General features: G+C 40.7%; 2 protein-coding genes across 2 annotated transcripts in view; both read right to left on the reverse strand.

Moving 5' to 3' along the window:
- Nucleotides 1-1,143: 1,143 nt before the first annotated feature.
- Nucleotides 1,144-3,542, reverse strand: LOC117426667 (BRCA1-associated RING domain protein 1-like). Its single transcript, XM_034044536.3, is given in 3 exon segments — nt 1,144-1,494; nt 2,182-2,279; nt 3,539-3,542. Coding segments are annotated over 3 exon segments (453 nt in total).
- An 8,419-nt stretch (nt 3,543-11,961) lies between these two features.
- LOC117426969 (uncharacterized) overlaps nt 11,962-18,847 on the reverse strand; it is a 71,683-nt gene continuing 64,797 nt past the window's right edge. Inside the window, exons 65-73 of the mRNA XM_059034046.1 lie at nt 18,060-18,261; nt 17,858-17,967; nt 17,352-17,502; nt 16,878-17,012; nt 14,796-14,899; nt 13,876-13,968; nt 13,683-13,788; nt 12,984-13,121; nt 11,962-12,469 (exon numbers count right to left, since the gene is read on the reverse strand). Coding sequence (XP_058890029.1) covers nt 12,386-12,469; nt 12,984-13,121; nt 13,683-13,788; nt 13,876-13,968; nt 14,796-14,899; nt 16,878-17,012; nt 17,352-17,502; nt 17,858-17,967; nt 18,060-18,261 — 1,123 coding nt within the window. The 3' untranslated portion in view covers nt 11,962-12,385. The remainder of the gene's footprint in view (nt 12,470-12,983; nt 13,122-13,682; nt 13,789-13,875; nt 13,969-14,795; nt 14,900-16,877; nt 17,013-17,351; nt 17,503-17,857; nt 17,968-18,059; nt 18,262-18,847) is intronic.

The raw sequence follows: 18,847 nt of genomic DNA on the forward strand, positions 1-18,847 counted from the left end.
CACATCCCCAGACACAGCAACACTTCAGAGGAATGAGATCCACATCCACAGACACAGCAACACTTCAGAGGAATGAGATCCACATCCACAGACACAGCAACACTTCAGAGGAATGAGATCCACATCCACAGACATAGCAACACTTCAGAGGAATGAGATCCACATCCCCAGACACAGCAACACTTCAGAGGAATGAGATCCACATCCACAGACACAGCAACACTTCAGAGGAATGAGATCCACATTCCCAGACACAGCAACACTTCAGAGGAATGAGATCCACATCCCCAGACACAGCAACACTTCAGAGGAATGAGATCCACATCCACAGACACAGCAACACTTCAGAGGAATGAGATCCACATCCACAGACACAGCAACACTTCAGAGGAATGAGATCCACATCCCCAGACACAGCAACACTTCAGAGGAATGAGATCCACATCCCCAGACACAGCAACACTTCAGAGGAATGAGATCCACATCCACAGACATAGCAAAACAGACACATGGTACAATCAGAATTTTTTTTTAAATTTATTTAGTTATTTTGTTCTTATTGACAATGCCAAACAAAAGCCACACTTACTCCTCACTTCCCATCATATAAAAACACAGCACTCAAATCACACTTTTTATAAACAGTTTAACAAAATATGATTTCACATTTACAAAAATGTGAACTGTGCAAAATGACAGACTGTTTCACCATGGATGTTCAGCCTCATTTCATAAATGCTTATTTAAATACATGTATATGCACGTATATATCTAATATTTATACAGGTAACTCATGGAGGCAGGGGGTGGAAATACCCAGGTACCCAGTCCAATTTGATTAATTTGGGGGAACTTTGGAGTTCTATTGGTTGAGCCAACATTACAGAACAAGTCTTGTTACAAGTACTATTCACATGCCACGGATCAAAAGTATAAAATAACAAATTCACACCCTGTGCAACCAGAACCCCACCTGATCTCCACAATTACAGTCTAAGGGCTCCATATGGCATCAGGAGCTATCCTAAATACTCACTGCCCAGGAAATGAATTTACAGTGTGGCAGCAGGAACCACAGACTAGGAAGACCTGGAAAGAATGTTTTTGTTCCTACGGATGGTGAGATTATGTATACAGGTTCCATCACTCCTCTAAGCTGCTGGGCTCGGGTACGGGCAGGAACTGGAAGGCAGCGCTGCAGTGGATGAGCCAGGAGGATGGGGCGGATCACACTTTGCCCAAGCGAACCCTCTCGGGGAGGGCACTGGCTCTGGGCTTGTACAGGATGTACTGGGTGCAGAAGGACTGGTCAGACTTGGGCAGGGCGTGGTAAGTGGCCGTGTCGATGGTCTGCGTGACGTCGCTCTCTGGCTTGGGCTGCCGGCAGAGGATCTGACCCCCGCCCTCCCTCACCAGCCGCACCAGGTCCTCCTTCAGGGGTTTCTTAAAGCAGCCCAGGAAGTAGAAGTGACAGTCGTCAAAGAGCCGGGGCAACTGGAACAACAAGAACAGGTTTGTTTGGCTTAGTCTCTGTATTACATAGAACCAATCAATCAATCAATCAATCAATCTTTATTTTATATAGCACCTTTCATAGTGGACCTCCATCACAAAGCGCTTTACAGGATAGTGAGGATCAAGCAGATTTCAATTGTCACTGAACACTTTTAAGAATACAATATTGTACTTCACATATTCCTATAATATGCTTTTTTGGGATAATCACTATTGCTTTCATATGCCATTCACATACCATAGGTCATTTATCAACTCTTAAATGTCAGCAAAGAGATTTCTCTCCAGATCCTATAAAGAGCAATTTCACTCTGAACTGTTTTTTCTCTTCAGACTAACCTGCAGCTGCTTCTTTCACAGCATGGTTAATACAGCACTGATATACAGTAATGTGAATAATGAGGGTGGGGGCTATTGTACTGTCCTCTCTACAGGTATTAACAGGTATTGCAAAAATAAAGAAAACTAAGAAATAGCATAACCAGTCCATAGAAAAATAATGTTGAACAGACATTTTCATGCTTTAGGTTTTTCTAGCAGCATTTCATATAGAAGTTCTTCACCATCGTACACCCAAATTCACACCACCCCAATCCGCAGTTTAGGTGTCAATTCTGTCTACAGCCGCTAGCTGCCCAGATTGCAACGAGCGACGAGATCACTGACCAGCTGCTCCCGGTTCAGCCGGCCGTGGCGCGGACCCTCAGCCACTTTGTACTTCTGCTCCGGTGCCTGCTCCCCAGCCTCCAGACAAGCGGTCACCCCTGAGGAGAGAAAGCACAAGGCAGCGTGGTTCACTCTCCCAGGCTTTGCTGAAAGGTACAAAAACACACTGGGGCTGGACTGTTCCTTATTGAAAAGTGGCACGAAACAAAGAAAAGTGCATTTACTTACCATGAAGCTGAATCTGATTTTTAGATAAAATAGGGATTTCATAATAATAATAATAATAATAATAATAATAATAATAATAATAATAAAACTAATAACATTAAAATGCACTAAACAATGTAAAACTTCAGCAAAGCTGGGTCAATGAGAAGTCGAGTTCAGCTTTCCAGCTGTATCTAGATAATCTCATGGTACAGCCTGAAATGGTTCAAGCTGCAATGGGAGGATTTATCTGTTAACCTGACAAAGGTATATTTTGAGTTAAATAACTTTATTAATCAATAACAGCAGCATACCCTTCTGGAAACGAAATACATAAAAGCCCTTCATACAGCTCCTGATGGACTGATTATACTGGCATGCATACAGCAGCTTCCCAGGTCTGACAAGACCAAAACGTGACAGGACTGCAGGCCCAACGTGTGTATGCAGGATCACACAGAGCCTGGCACCTGACAAGCACACCAGCAGCAAGCGTCTGGAACAGCTTCATCTCAGTGACTAATTCACTTCTTCCGCCTCTGCCAAATACCTTCATTTGCAGGGGGTAAATAAGACATTGTAATCTGCGTCCCGATAGAGGAGGCATGTTGGCATCTGACACGGAAATCGATTATTTTCAACGAGCATCACCAGCACACCTGCCGGTGTTTCGTTGTTAGAGTGGAAGCAAGGATTTGTTTTGAATTCTGCACCCGCTGATGTGCTTCAAAGGAATGTGTGGGAACTAAGAAACCAGGAGCAAGACAGCAATTAAAACACACACAAATACTGACGTTCCTTGTGAAATTGTTTTAGCAGCACCTGCAATATGAACTGCTCCACAGCATCTCCTTGTTGCATCCAGAGATTAGTGGTTTGAGCCCCATCATGCGTCTTGATTGTAAATTTTGTACAAAAGCTGTGTGGCTCAGCTCAAAAATCTGGAATGGCAGAAACTGCTCTGAAATGGGAGCCATAAAGTATATCCTGTTCTGTATCGAAACGAGCAGAGAATACACACATTTCTTTTTTTTTTTTACCAAAAATAAAACAAGAGAGATAAGATAATTAATTTCAGATTTCCACTCCCAGCTTCCCCTGAAGAAGTTCTACACTCTCGTCATGCAAAACCAGCGCCTTCCTAGGCTACCCATGCTGGCCCTACAGCCTAATTCCTATTGCCATTTCAATATTTCTGCCTAAAGCAGTGATACTTAATTACATTCTCTGATGGGCCAGATAAGTGGTGGGGGGTTGTTTAAATGGTCGTGAAAAACTGACTATCCAGTGCATATCCACCGTGCCGTCTTTGAGAGGCGTGCTTCAGTGCATATCCACCATATATATATATATATATATATATATATATATATATATATATATATATATATATATGTTATTGCTCTGACAACAGGTCAAACGTAATAGGTTAATCAATCATACTTAATGCAATACCTAAGCTAAAGTACATTACTAATGTAATTAAGTTAAATTAATATGAAAACTACTTTCACTTTCCTGTTCCAATCACATGCTGCACAATTCCCAGCTAACTCTTACACAATTAAAGCAATTTCCAATACTATTTATCCTATAATAATATGTAAATGTAATATTCCAGAATGGGCTGTGAAGGCTTTACTTTGCTCCACTGAATTAACTATAAAGCAGAGGATGTCAAACTTAAAAGTATACACTTTTCACGTGTGTATTTCAGGCAGAAACAGTACATAAGTAGACATCGCTTTTTTTATATTTTTCATTTCTTTTTTTATCCCTGACATTGTAGTTTCTTCGCAATAAACAAAGTGACAAATAACATATTTTCATGAAGTAATAGCATTACTGGGGTTTACTTTTTTTAAAAAAGCTGTTTATGAAAGTGAAAACTGTCAAAATAAAATAAATAGGATCACAACAAAACAAAACGTTGATCACTATACGTAACATTTGCCTTGCTAGTTTGGCCAGTGTCTGGAAAGTGTGAAGCACTTTCGAGTGATGTGCATTACCTGCAGCTGTATCACCCAATTCTACTCGCTTGCCAAATCTAAAGCATCACTTTGTTGTTGTTTGTTATGTTAATCCCACACATCACTTGCTATTTTAGACACAGACATGTAATGAAGGACAGCTGATGCTTGACGGACAAAAGAAAGGCTCTCGCGGGCCGCCAACTGAAGAACCCCGGCCTAAAACTTGTATGTCAGTGCTTTGGCCTTTCAGATTTCAATAAATAAGTTTATTCATTACAGCTTAAAAAAAAAGAAAAAAACACAAAACAAATAAACCAGCAGTGTATTTTTAAAAACCTCTCAGACAAATGTTTCCTCAACAGGGGGCCCAAATACAGGATTTGTTGCAACAGTCTTCTAATTGGAAACTTGTGACTCAGACAGATGGAAGGATGTTGTTAATTATAAAGTGAGAGCTGAGCTGAACCCTGCTGCTGGGAGAGACGGAGGTGAACAGCAGCATCGAGAGAGCGGAGCTGAACCCTGCTGCTGGGAGAGACGGAGGTGAACAGCAGCATCGAGAGAGAGGAGCTGAACCCTGCTGCTGGGAGAGACGGAGGTGAACAGCAGCATCGAGAGAGAGGAGCTGAACCCTGCTGCTGGGAGAGACGGAGGTGAACAGCAGCATCGAGAGAGCGGAGCTGAACCCTGCTGCTGGGAGAGACGGAGGTGAACAGCAGCATCGAGAGAGAGGAGCTGAACCCTGCTGCTGGGAGAGACAGAGGTGAACAGCAGCATCGAGAGAGAGGAGCTGAACCCTGCTGCTGGGAGAGACAGAGGTGAACAGCAGCATCTAGAGAGAGGAGCTGAACCCTGCTGCTGGGAGAGACGGAGGTGAACAGCAGCATCGAGAGAGAGGAGCTGAACCCTGCTGCTGGGAGAGACGGAGGTGAACAGCAGCATCTAGAGAGAGGAGCTGAACCCTGCTGCTGGGAGAGACGGAGGTGAACAGCAGCATCTAGAGAGAGGAGCTGAACCCTGCTGCTGGGAGAGACGGAGGTGAACAGCAGCATCGAGAGAGAGGAGCTGAACCCTGCTGCTGGGAGAGACGGAGGTGAACAGCAGCATCTAGAGAGAGGAGCTGAACCCTGCTGCTGGGAGAGACGGAGGTGAACAGCAGCATCGAGAGAGCAGAGAGAGCTCCACACCGCTGTCCTGGTTAACAAATGTACTGCTTTGTAACATAAAAGCTGCTGATTCCCTGGAGTTCAATCTCAATGTGGCTGCTTTTCTGCTTTTGCTTTGATTGTTGCCTTGTATTCATGGAACTCTCCAGACCCCAATCTCTGCTTTATTACTATAGCTTCAATCTTACTGTCATTCCTACTGTCATTGACAGCTGAGAAGCTAGCATGTCATAAACTATTTGAGATAGGGACTTCATATTTTCAATGCTATGGAAACTCCGGTGTGTGTGTGTGGGGGGGGGGGGGTCCCTAAATCCTCCATATAGAAGCCTTGGTGATGTAGATGCATTGTTGAGATCCGATTCAGCACAATTCATTCCTCAGTAAGCACACCCGCACTCTGTGATCCACAGCCCTCATACACTGTGCTCATCTCCTTAATGAAGCTCCTTGTTAAATTGGTTCAAATCTAAAAGAACACAATAAGGATTTTCCCCAAGCTGTCTGTCTTCATGAAAATCACTCGAGTAATTACACTCATTCAATCCATACTGTACACTGGGGACAGCCGTCTTTAAAAATGATCTTGCGCTCGGTTTCAAATCGATATCAACACTGCAACTTGTGGAACTTCAGTGCAGGAGATGCAACAGTATGAAGACAACATATGCTGCAATTAAAAAGGACAATGAATGTAGAGAAGATATAAACATATTCACATCTTGCAGTACTGCATTGTCAGGACACTAAGCAATGTTTGTTCTACCGAACTACAAATTACATGCAATCTGAATGCTTCAATACACATCAATTTGCAACAAATATTGTTAAAATATTTCAGATGGATACAGAATGTCTTGCAAGACAACCAGCTGCACAACTGCTTTGTAGTATTTAGTCCTGTGTATTTCAGAAGACAGTAGGGTTCTTACTCGGTGGTGCACAGCTGTTGGGGAATGAGCAAACCTACAACTAATGCAAAGAACTGAATCAGTTTCTGACCAATACCCCGAGGAATGCATGACAGGGTAAAACACAAGCCTACAGTCAACTGCACCTCCCACTGGGGAAAGTGGATAATCAATACCCAGGGCACTGGTGCATGTAAAAATTAAATTGATTTCTAGTTAAACAGATGCTCATATTTACTAATAGTCAGCAACACTATTTTTTTCCATCCCCTCTACGCCATTTCCATTCATTTTCCATTCCTAAAGCAGAGTAGGTGGGTAAAACCATGAACAGAGTTAGTCAAGGTTAACACTATTACATACATTTAAAGAAGAAAGACATACACAGCATATGGCTTTAGACATAATCTCTACCAAATCACCCCTTCATTATTAGTAATACTGCAATACTTAATCCCACAACAAGTCTGGCCAGCAAATTCAAAGCAGAGATCCCAGTACTGATGAACTCAAGCTCAGGCAGGTACAGTCAGAAGTGTAGCATGTTTCTGGTCTGAAGATAAACTGATTTTCTGTTTCTAGACTGTACTGGTAGGATCAGACTGTACAGGTTGTTTATTTGATTTGGGTAGGGGTTGGAATGATGCATAGGGTAGGTCACAGCAAACCAGCAGGATTTTTAACCTTGCAGGTACTGTGTGATTATCACACAATTGAAGACCCGCTGTACAACATCACAAGCTTATAAAATTATGTAAAAACCAGTTTTTTTTACAGTGGACTTTCTCTGTATAAATTTCAGCACAAAGTAAAAAAAAATCCTCATTTCTAACCAGCTGTCGAATCCAACACTAGAGGCTAAAACACGGCCTCCCTTCTCATTAGCATCCTGTGGAGTCCAAGAGGTACTCGGGAGAGAGGACGGTGAAGTTTAATATGAATTGAAAACACTTTTAGGGAGAGCACGCTTGGGATCGACTCCAAGTGAAATGGAGGGTGGCGATTAATTAAAAGAAGCACAAATAATTAAATAAACAAACAAATAAATAAATAAATAAATAAAAGAAAAAGGTTTGGTTCCGGAGATTAAATGTCTGCTCTGCAGATAAATCCTAGGAGACAATTAATAGGTCCACTGGTCCATAAAATATTTAATTTGGATTCATGCAGTATTTTTCAGCTATTGGAATTAAAAAGCTATCTGAGTATTCTGATCTGGTTTTTTCCCCTCCCTTGGAGGATGTTCTTAGAAATGGATAAATGCAAAATAAAACAGGTAAATGCATAAAATGAACTGAATTAACACAGAGCATCTCTCATTGTCAGGTAGCTACCAACATGATGAATTTTGGCTGGCAGCCGGTGTTAATTTTAACCCACCAAGTGCTCATCTGAGGACAGGCCACTTTGTCATTTTTGGAGCATTTTTAACTGCGATCTGCCTGTTATTTGAATTGTCTCTAACTATATCGCTATGGTTACTTATTCTCATTTTGTTAACCGCAAAAGTTCAGTCTAAATGTAATGTTTCAAATTACATAGATACAACTTGTGTTCAGAATTTTTCAAAGAAAAATGTTTGTGGCACTTAATGGGTGAAGCTAGAATGACAGCGCCACAGTGTGGCCAAACGTTGTAATGTAATTGGGTTTGAGCATTTTCGATCAAAAATCAGTTCAAAATGTGCAGTACAACCCCACTGTCCCAACCCAGATCAAGAGTAATAAACTACATTCTCAAGACTCTTTTATTATACTTCACACTATCTTTCTGCTTCATGGAATTATAGCCTGCAGGATATTGTTATAATATCCCACCCGGGGCAGGCAGCGGGAAATTCAGATGACTGGTTCCCAAAAAGAGATCTATAAACTAGGAGACAGCAGGCCCGACCGATTCAATGAGTCCAATTAAATCAAAGTACATTAAGACAAATCCATCCACATCTCAATCTACCCTATCCATATAATCCATCTACTCAAAGCAATACCTATCCATCCATCTACATACCACCCAGGATCCATTACCTATCCTTCCAGCTAGCTAGTCAAACATCCATCCACTCAATGTGTCCATGCAGCAATCTACAGCTCCATCTTTCCATGGGCACTCTGGCGCACATCAGTCAATCCCCAGCATTGTCAACACTGGGAAAAGGGAAGGGTTTACGGAGCGGAGCTGAAGATTTAAGAGTTATTATTGGGAGCACTGTGCACGGCATGTCTGCTTGTTTATTTATATAACATACTGCCACTCTTCCTGGGATCTCAGTGAAAACCAAGACTGTGCTCACGCATGGTGGTACCAGTCTTGATCAGCCTGTGAAATCCAGCTGTCTAACTGGTATACCGTCTTGACGTTCAGTATGTTGTGACCTGTTCTCAGGTTTGGGAAATGATGAATCTACAATTCAGTTGCAAGATCTGTATTTTAGTTGTTATTTTCTGTTCTGAATTCCCCTTTATCTAATCTCCATGTGTGACCCCTGGTACTTATTTCTTTTTTCAGGTCAAAGAAGTCCCCTGGGTCGACATTGTCTATACCTTTTTGGATTTTGAATGTTTGAATCAGATCGCCGCATAGTCTTCTTTGTTCAAGACTGAATAGATTCAATTCTTTTAGCCTGTCTGCATACGACATGCCTTTTAAACCCAGGATACTTCTGGTTGCTCATCTTTGCACTCTTTCTAGATATTCGTTTTGCTGTGGATATGTTTTCAGTTGTAGAAACATGTATGTTAAATTAAGATTCATGGGGCGCTGTAGCATGATTTAAGGTGATTTGGTAAGAAGTTGAAATGGTAATACTGTGTGCCTTTACTTGGCCAATAATTCATAACAAATTCATTAGTGTCTCCCCCTTACGTCTCCGTCACCATGTGCAACACAATACAGATGAGATTTGTTTGAATCCGAGACTCAAGTGATAGATGTCAGTAAAGGCCATTCATTGACAATACTAATCACACATCTCGGCCTTGTCTATTTGACCACTTGTGTGTACATAGAGAGGAAATGTGCATTATTTACACCACAGTTGTGTAAAATATAGCAAGTATGCTCAGTAGCTATTTACTCTTTTGATGTTTACCACATCGCTAGCAATATTATTACAGTGTTTTCCCTAATCCATAACACAAACCTTAATAACAGTTATTATTACTGAAACCAAAATAATTATAGGGATTATATATCTAGACTAATAGAATTACAGTGAAATTACAAGGTTATAATTGCATCGAGGGGTTCTAGTGACACAAACCACGAGAGCAAAGCTCCAGTGGTGTATGATGAAGTCAGCAGAACGCTGAGTATTATAGTGGAGTAAATTAATATTATAGCATTATAGTGGAGTAAATAAGGGAGGAATTCCTTTAACCTGTGTCAGTGGTTTTTTCACACTGCTCTTAATGTTACATTATATATATAATTATATATATAATTTATTTCTTAGCAGACACCCTTATACAGGGCGACTTACAATTGTTACAAGATATCACATTATTTTTTACATACAATTACCCATTTATACAGTTGGGTTTTTACTGGAGCAATATAGGTAAAGTACCTTGCTCAAGGGTACAGCAGCAGTGTCCCCCACCTGGGACTGAACCCATAACCCTCCAGTTAAGAGTCCAGAGCCCTAACCACTTCTTCACATATATGTATACTGCATTATGCACCATAAATCTAATCAGAGCGAGGAATGACTTGCCCTAGTGCTTTTTGGTGAGCTAACATTTGGAAATTCAATCCAGTTTGACTCATATTTGATGATAGCACAGCAAGGCTTTCTTTTATTAAAACAAGGTAACCTTTGGTAAAGGGTTTCTCTTTTTATGGTACAATTACTGGAGCACATAAAAGAGTCGGGGGTAGAAATTCATCTTTTCCATGTAACGACCCTCGGAGTGTCATAAAAATCACAGCAAAGTCGCCAGTTTATAAGACTCGCTGACATTTTATGACTGAACCACCCACCACTGAGCCTGAATCCTCATCATTAATCTTGTAGCTGCTGTGATTTAAAGTCGTTATTGATTCCTTGGAATAAGCTAGTATGAGAAACACACAGAAGCCGACAATGTGAGGACGCAGGGAGTGGGATTCAGTCGGACAGGCTGCTTTATCACATACTGGCATGTAGTGTACGTTGCACTTACTGTACTGGGCATTACAACGCATACATACACACATGTTAAAGCTACCACACCCCTGTAGTAGACACACACTGTAAACTGTGGCAATGGTTTGTTATAATTGCTGATTTTAAGATGTCAATTGTCATCTTCCCCTATTGGTTACCCTTATAAAAGATGACCATGATATTTTCACATGGAATCTATGTCATTTTCCCATGCTTTCCCCATGGTTATACTATGCATTTGCCATAGTATACCCAGATTTGCCAGGATTCTAAATATGCTTTTATACCTCACAATCCTGTCCTATGTTTACCTATGCTTTACCATGATTTTACTGTGCTTTATTACACTTTGCTATGCTTTTACTATGGTAAACTTTTCTAAGGGTAATAACTGCTTTCAACTGCTTCTGCACAGATTTAGTATGCAGAATGGCTTTGTGAAGTGCAGACCTACAGTAAGCAAAGCGTGTGTTTGAAAGGGTTGAACTCCTCTCTGCTTCAGCTTTCAGAGTGTGTGTTTGAAAGGGTTGAACTCCTCTCTGCTTCAGCTTTCAGAGTGTGTGTTTGAAAGGGTTGAACTCCTCTCTGCTTTAGCTTTCAGAGCTGGCTTGGTTGCTCCAGCCTCCCACTTTCTACTGGTATGCCCAACATAACCAAGACCCCATTTTCTGAAAGAAGTAAAACTTTGTAGGCTTTGTTTGCATTTGCTTCAGAGTACAGCAAAGCAATAAAGCAGTGCTTGTATCCCCTATTTTTATCAGAATGAAGTCAAAGAAAAAGCAAAATATGGACACACACATATAAATAACTGACACTTTATTTAAATGTTTTTGAAAAACACATATTTTGTATTGAATAAAATATACTTTCTGCAATAATTCTTACAGTATATCATAAATAATTACAGTTAAATATCAAGCAAAACTAGCAGGGTTGTAGCAGGTGTTGGGAATGCTGAAACACTGGAGTGCTGTGAGGACTTCAGAATGGAAGTTTGAATCAGGTTCCAGTCTGAATTCTATTTGAAGAACACATTTATCAAGATTGCTGTGCAGGAGTGCTTTGCCAATGCAGCAGCTTCCTAATGTTTGGGATAAACAGACTGTGTGGATACCTGACATAGGCACCTTTCAAACAGTACTGCCCATACACTAGAGGAGGTAATAAATGCAGTTCTACAATAGTCATTGAATTCTGCCCTGAAAAAATAGCTTTACAAAATCACCGATCAGTAATTAATCAAGCAGAACAGTATGTTACTACAAATCAGTACAAATGTGGAATATTAAGTAATATACTCCTTTATAAAAGCTTGCCATTGTATTTTGCATTTATCAGGCGTTTCCACTTTACCACTTCTTACCATTCTATCACAGTAGTATATCAATGCCATATTACAATTTGCTATGCTTTTTTATGTACTGCAGCAAACTTTTTAAACGGGATGTCCAGTCATTATTTTTATATTTTTAATTAATCCTGAATGAGTATGATTGATTAATTCATTGATTGATTGTCATTCTTCTTTCTTTGCAGCTCACTTGTCAAAGTAAATAACAGAAATAAGAGCAGTAATAAAGTTAGTATTATTTGGGTTGATTAAATAGAACAAATGTGTCTGCATGTATGAATGTATTTCCAGTAGCCTTGTGCATCCCAGTACCCATCACGAGGATCCAAAGTGTGATCACATAAATACAGTACAGCATTTCTAAACAACTTAAAACAATTAAGAAAAAAAATAACAAATTTGATCAAAAATGTGAGGGACATAAAGGCTTCTTCTGCTTCACTGTGCTATGTGTTCACAGACTGATCGCTGAGCTCACTGCTGGCTTCAGATTCCTCCGCGCTCGACTCTTTGGCAAAGTTAATGAAGACCTGAACATGAAGAAAAAACAAATACAGTCAGCTTTGAAAAGTGTTACAGAAACCCCTACAGTGTTTAAAAGAAACACGTTACATTATCTTCGCTGTATCCCATGTTGTCCAACTCGTAGACATGTTTTTTTCAACATATGTCTGATAGTTGTGTTATTTGTTTAACTCACACATCACAGGTAAATAAACAAGGTTATGAACTGTTCGCTAGGAGAAAGAGATTTTTCTTCTAAACAGCCCAGTGTATCCAGTTCTTGCTCACTCCTGCAACAATGCTGATGCTCTGATTGAAATGTGTGGTGTATTGTGGGAGCAGCATTGTAGCGTGAGACAGCGTGATCTAGATGCACTGTTGTGCATCTAGACTTCTAAGCTGTGATCCTTAGAAGTCTGAGTGACCGTGTCACGCTTGTGAAGTTAACGTGTAACAGTCCGTCAGTATGAGCACACTCCTGTCAGTGGCCTTTCTGTTATTTACATGCATGTGGTGAAATGAATAAGCAAGTCCACCCACCTCATCCAGTGTGGTCTGGCTCACAGAAAAGTGTTTGATGCTCAGAGATGCTTTGTTGCACTCCAGCTGGTCAAAAATAACAGCAACGCCCCCTGGAGCCACGGGGACGTGGTACTCCACCGTGCCAGAGTGGTGGTCCTGTGGAGAGACAGGAACAGGGAGTATTTCAGAGGTTCCTTATGTACAGGGAGCTGTTCTCATGTCCTGTGCTCCAAAGAAGCATTCAAGTACACCCAGACCAGTTTGACAGGTCAGTTTTGTTTGAAAAGACCTGGGAATTGTTTATTGGTTAAACGACCTGTCCTGTCTTTAGATTCTGTCATGGAATGATTAACATTTTTACTATAAAACTATTTACAATTTTTTTTATATATATATATATAAATAGGATCAGTTGGATATGTATATAATTTTATATATGTAACATGTGTGTAAATATACACACACACACACACACACACACACACACACACACACACACTTCTCGTATATAGACCAGCACATCATATTCTTATCTATTTACCAAGGCTGCATATTTATTATAGTAGTCTGTTATAGTAGTTGTTTTCCAGTTACAATGGAACATGAGCCACTGGTAGAATGGCACCACATTTTCACTTACCAATGGTACAAACCAGCTCTACTGCCTCAGCTACTGCACGGTCATGACAGCGCTGTGTTACTGTGCCTGCCACTCACCTTCATGAAAGTGCTTGGGAAGTGTGACTGCATGAACGTGGTGATGTGTTCCACTCCCAGGCTGCTCGAGGTGAGGTGCATTTTCACAGTGAAGCCACTTCCAAATCTACAACGAAACAGACGTGTTAGCATTGTACTTTTCTTTTTAATTTAAGTTTATAAAAGGTGAAAAAAAACATGGGTAGAGACTGGCCTGTTCTTAATGTGCTGTAGAGAACCAAGACACCTGAATCGTCCTTTCACCATTATTGCCAGTCTGGTGCAGAGCGCCTCACACTCTTCCATGCTGTAAGATAAGACCATGTCTACTTGACAAAATGCTCACAGCTGTTAGATGTCTAATGGAAGACTTGCTGTTTTCTCAGCCCATTGTATGTGACACCTAACTGTCGTTCCATGGCAGTTCCACTTTTGTACTGTCCAGCGGTGTTGTCAGCAGTGAGACAAAGCAACCTTTTGAAGCTCACTTCCAATCAGATCACATGGGAGTATGACTCCTATGATTCTAATCCACCAGGAAATCATGGGGCAAAATCCTAAAACAGTTTCCCGTACAGTAGACAGTTGCACAATATTATTTTAATACAATTTCATGATACATTTACTAAGTATTACTAAGTGTTTCTTTCATAACAAATAATTTTAGACAAGCGTAGTAAAAAGGACATCATTAAGTTCAGGTATGATTTACAGTTTTCTTTTGTTTGTTTTACATTAAGTTTTACTCCTGTACAAAATACCCAAAATTGAACACACCAAAACTTGCATCTTTGTTATATAGATATACAGTAAGTGGTTTGCCTTAAGAAAACAAGAAACGTTAGGGGAAAAGAAATGTAATAAATTCTGAAATTCTACATTCTAAAAACTGTCCATAGTTGCACAGTTACATCTTTGTTTCGCCAATATTTTAATACTTTTCTTACAGTATGTTGCAACAATACACTAATGAATGTCCTTGGTTCATTAAAGGCATTAATTAATTTGCTGTAAATCTGGAAACTGTTAAAACTGTAAAAAAAAATAACTTTGGTTATGGTTATTGCCACAACAACTTATTGCCACTGTGCTTAACTGGCATCTTAGGGTGAAAGATCTCACAGTGCCCCCTACCTGTGGGAGGTTAGAACCACGGCACACTTCTCTTTCAGTTCCTCTGAAATGATGTTCCAGAGATGACGTTTGGATTTGGGATCCATCCCGGAGCTTGGTTCATCCTTTGGGTAAAGAGGAAACAGTTACCACAGGCTGCTCTTAATGAAAAAGGAGTGGACGAGATGAAACACAATCTGATAGACTTCCTCTACGACAGGGGATTGCTAAAATACAGCCTTCAGCGACTTATTCAGTCGTTCAGTGACAATAATTGTTTGAATGAAGCAACACTGAATTAATTGAAAGAGTGATGCCCATGCAGATTTATGTATCGGATTTATTTATGATTTATGACTCCACAAAGTATCTGTTGCTGTGAATATTAATTCCTAGAGGATTGATATGAAGATACAGTCATTTGTACAAGATGAGAGGATTAACTTAACGATTCTTAAAACACAGGGCTGAGTGAAACTGCACCAGACGTGCCTGTGTTCTGTTCGCAGTCTGGACCCCCTTACTACAACAGGGTGCTGCCCAATGTGGTGCACACAGCAAGGCTTCACCTTCCTTGAACATTGGACCACATTCTACAACATGGACTACCTATATAGGCAGGACGGACTGCACTTCAATAAAAAGGGAACCAATCTACTAGGAGAAAGGATCCTCGAGGAGGTTCAGAAGCATTTAAACTAGAAATGAAGGGGGGAGAAATCAACAAAAAGACACAAGGGAGACTACATCAAAACAAGGGCAACAACTCAGGTAAGACAGCCATTAAATGTATTTATCTAAATGCTAGAAGTCTCAGAAACAAAATGTTAGAACTTGAAGCTACTGCACTAACAAGTAACTACGATGTGATAGGTGTTACAGAAACTTGGTTTTCCGAGAGTCATGGAGACAAATATAATATTAGTGGGTATACACTGGTTAGGAAAGACTGGCAGGACAAAAGAGGCGGAGAGGTAGCGCTGTACATTAAAAATAGTATTGAAGCCCAGGTGTTAAATCTGGAAGAAAAAAAAGAATGCAGAATCAATATGGGTCAGAATAATGGACAAATTCAACGTGCATAATAATAGGGGCATGCTATAGACGTCAAATTCGGCACCAAGCAAAATAATCTGTTATACAATTACATTAGAAATGCGTGCAGCAAAGGAGAAGCCATATTAATGGGGGATTTCAACTTCCCCCATATAAAATGGGAAAACCCGGTGGGGAGCACGACAGACGAAATTGAAATGGTGGAAATGAAAAATGACTGCTTCCTAACTTAAATTGTCAAGGCACCGACTAGAGGGGAGGCATGTCTTGATTTAGACTTTTCAAATAACGAAGACAGAGTAACTAAAACAGTTCACAGAACTGTTCAGGTCAGGTCAGAGAACCATTGGCAAACTCAGACCACAACATGGTCTAATTTGAAGTGCTTTTTAAAACCCCAAAAGTAATGACTAAAGCTAAGGTTTACAATTTTAGGAAGGCAAACTATGAAGGAATGAAACAGAGACTAACAGAAGTAGATTGGAGTAAAATAGAGAAAACATCCATGGAAAAAAGATGGCTGTTTTTTAAAAATGTAGTACTAGAGTCACAAAACAATTACATCCCAAAAGTAGATACATCTAATCTAAAAACAAAATTGCCAAAATGATTTAACAGATCAATCTAGGTAAAGTACCTTGCTAAAGGGTAGAGCAGCAGTGTCCCCCACCTGGGATTAAACCCACAACCCTCCAGTCAAGTCCTAACCACTACTCCACACTGCTGCCCACTAATGACTTAGATTCTACTATAGTAAGCAAATGTGTTACATTTGCAGACGACACAAAAATAGGAGGAGTAGCAAACACTGTTGCAGCAGCAAAGGTCATTCAAAATGATCTAGACAGCATTCAGAACTGGGCAAACATGGCAAATGACAGCCAAATGGCCTCCTCTTGTTTGTAAACTTTATGTTCTTATGTTCTACCCATTCAGTGTGACCAGAACGTGGCCGCATGCGATCTCTGCAGATGGTTAAAGATTGTGTTCAGGAACATTTGCAGGCTTTAGCACAGTGCAGCAGTGCTGGTGTGCACAGTCCCTTACCAGCAGCAGGATCTGAGGGCAGCCGATGAGAGCGAGGGCAGTGGAGAGCTTCCTCTTGGTGCCACAGCTGTATTGGCAGGTGGGCTTGTCTTTGTGAGGAAGGAGCTCCAGTCTTTGAAGGAGGTGCATTACCACCTTGAAGAGCAAAGAACAAAGAACGATTGATATTATCAAACAATACTGTCAATCCGACATCACAAATCACACTTAAACTGCCAAAAAAAACCCAATATCAATAAAACTGCCTCTTATTTCCTTTTTTTTCGTTTTTTATTAGAGGACTAAAACTGACAAATTTTTTCTCATTTTGGCCCCTTAAATGTAATAATTTTAGTTTTTCCTAATTTTAGTCTAAAATTACAGGATTATAATGAGCACTTTTCTAAATGCTCCGTGGGTGATATTCTATATTAGTGACAAGCTTTCTTTTTTCTCACAACTGGGTAAGCTTTGCAGAGATCTTGTGCTGCTTACATTGTGAATTTGTTGGCTGGGAATGCCGCGGATCCTGGCGTAGTAGTACAGGTGCTCCTCTCCTGTCAGCAGATCATCCAGAGCATCCACCTGCGGGCAGTAGCCAATATTGATCCCTTCCATGCTGCCGTCCATGATGTCCACCACACTCCTGCAATCAAACCCAGTGGATATTCAGCTTTAGGGCCAACAGTTGACTAACATAGAAATATTAGGCATGCAATTTCATAGATTTCCCTTTCTTTACCACCCAAAAACACTCCCTTGCACCATCTTTTCCTGTATTCTCTGACACCCTATACCCTCCTTGCATTCTATATTTAAAACATAAAGCTAATAAATGTCCTGGTCCTTTCCTGATCCCCCTCAACCAAAGAAAAAACAAGAAAAACAAACCCCACAGCAGCTGATCCAGGTTAGCCCCTATATTCCAAACTACAGAATATCTTATCACATCTTGTAACAGTATATCTCTTCTATAAATCAATTGTTCAAGCAATAGATACCCGTCCGTGTCCTTGACGAGTGCGTTTCCATTGGAAGGGAAGATCTCGGCGGTCAGCATCTTAAAGGTGGTTGTCTTCCCTGCTCCATTCACACCCAGCAGGCCGAAGCACTGGTATGGGTGACAAAGGCTTCTGTTGAATCCCAGACCAACGGTGTAAAGCACACACATGCAGTATAGTGTGGAAGAGTCTGTACTCTTACCTCTCCAGCAGGAATGCCCACAGAGATGTTGTTGACCGCCAGCACTTTCTTGTGGATGTTCTGGTACAGTTTGCTGAGCTTGTTGAGCTGCAGCAGGTCTCCGCTGGCTTGACCGCTGTCCACCCTGTCCTGCTCTGCCTTCACATCGGGGTCCTCATCCACAGCATGGAACATCACTGCTCTCATCCTGCACATCAAGATCCTGGAGAGGGTCAAGAGAGGGGAGGGGCAAGTGCTCACTATCAATAGGCAGTACCATTACACAGCTTTACTTTCAGACTGTCAATCAATGTTTCTTCACTGCCCATTTAAATAGAGAAGTTTCAGGTGCCTACCCTTATTGACAACAATCTCATTGAGATCCCATTATGGTACCTGTCTAATACCCTGAAGAAAGCCAATCAGAAATATGACCAGATCACAGATAACACGTCTGGAAATGTCACAGTACCACGGATAGCACCCAGGTAATGATATGGCACCTTAGTAATTCAAAGTCGTACCAAACCATTGAGGTACCATTTTCAAAATACTGGGGTACCTTTCTACCACTAGCTTGTTCAGTACTATTGTATCAGTAATGCTGGAGGGATTTCTGTGTAAGAAAACAAAGATACTAAAACTGGGAATTTAGTAATGTTACCACAGACTCCTATTGCATAGCAGTTTGATCCATTCCTGCTTTTAATAGGTGTTTAATAAGAAACACCTGAACTTGTTCCCTGTACACTTTGGCTAATCAATCTCCTAATAAAACCTGGAATGGGTGAAATGGTTCTGCATTAGGA

This window comes from Acipenser ruthenus, chromosome 11, assembly GCF_902713425.1.
Source record: "Acipenser ruthenus chromosome 11, fAciRut3.2 maternal haplotype, whole genome shotgun sequence".
Taxonomy (NCBI): Eukaryota; Metazoa; Chordata; class Actinopteri; order Acipenseriformes; family Acipenseridae; genus Acipenser; species Acipenser ruthenus.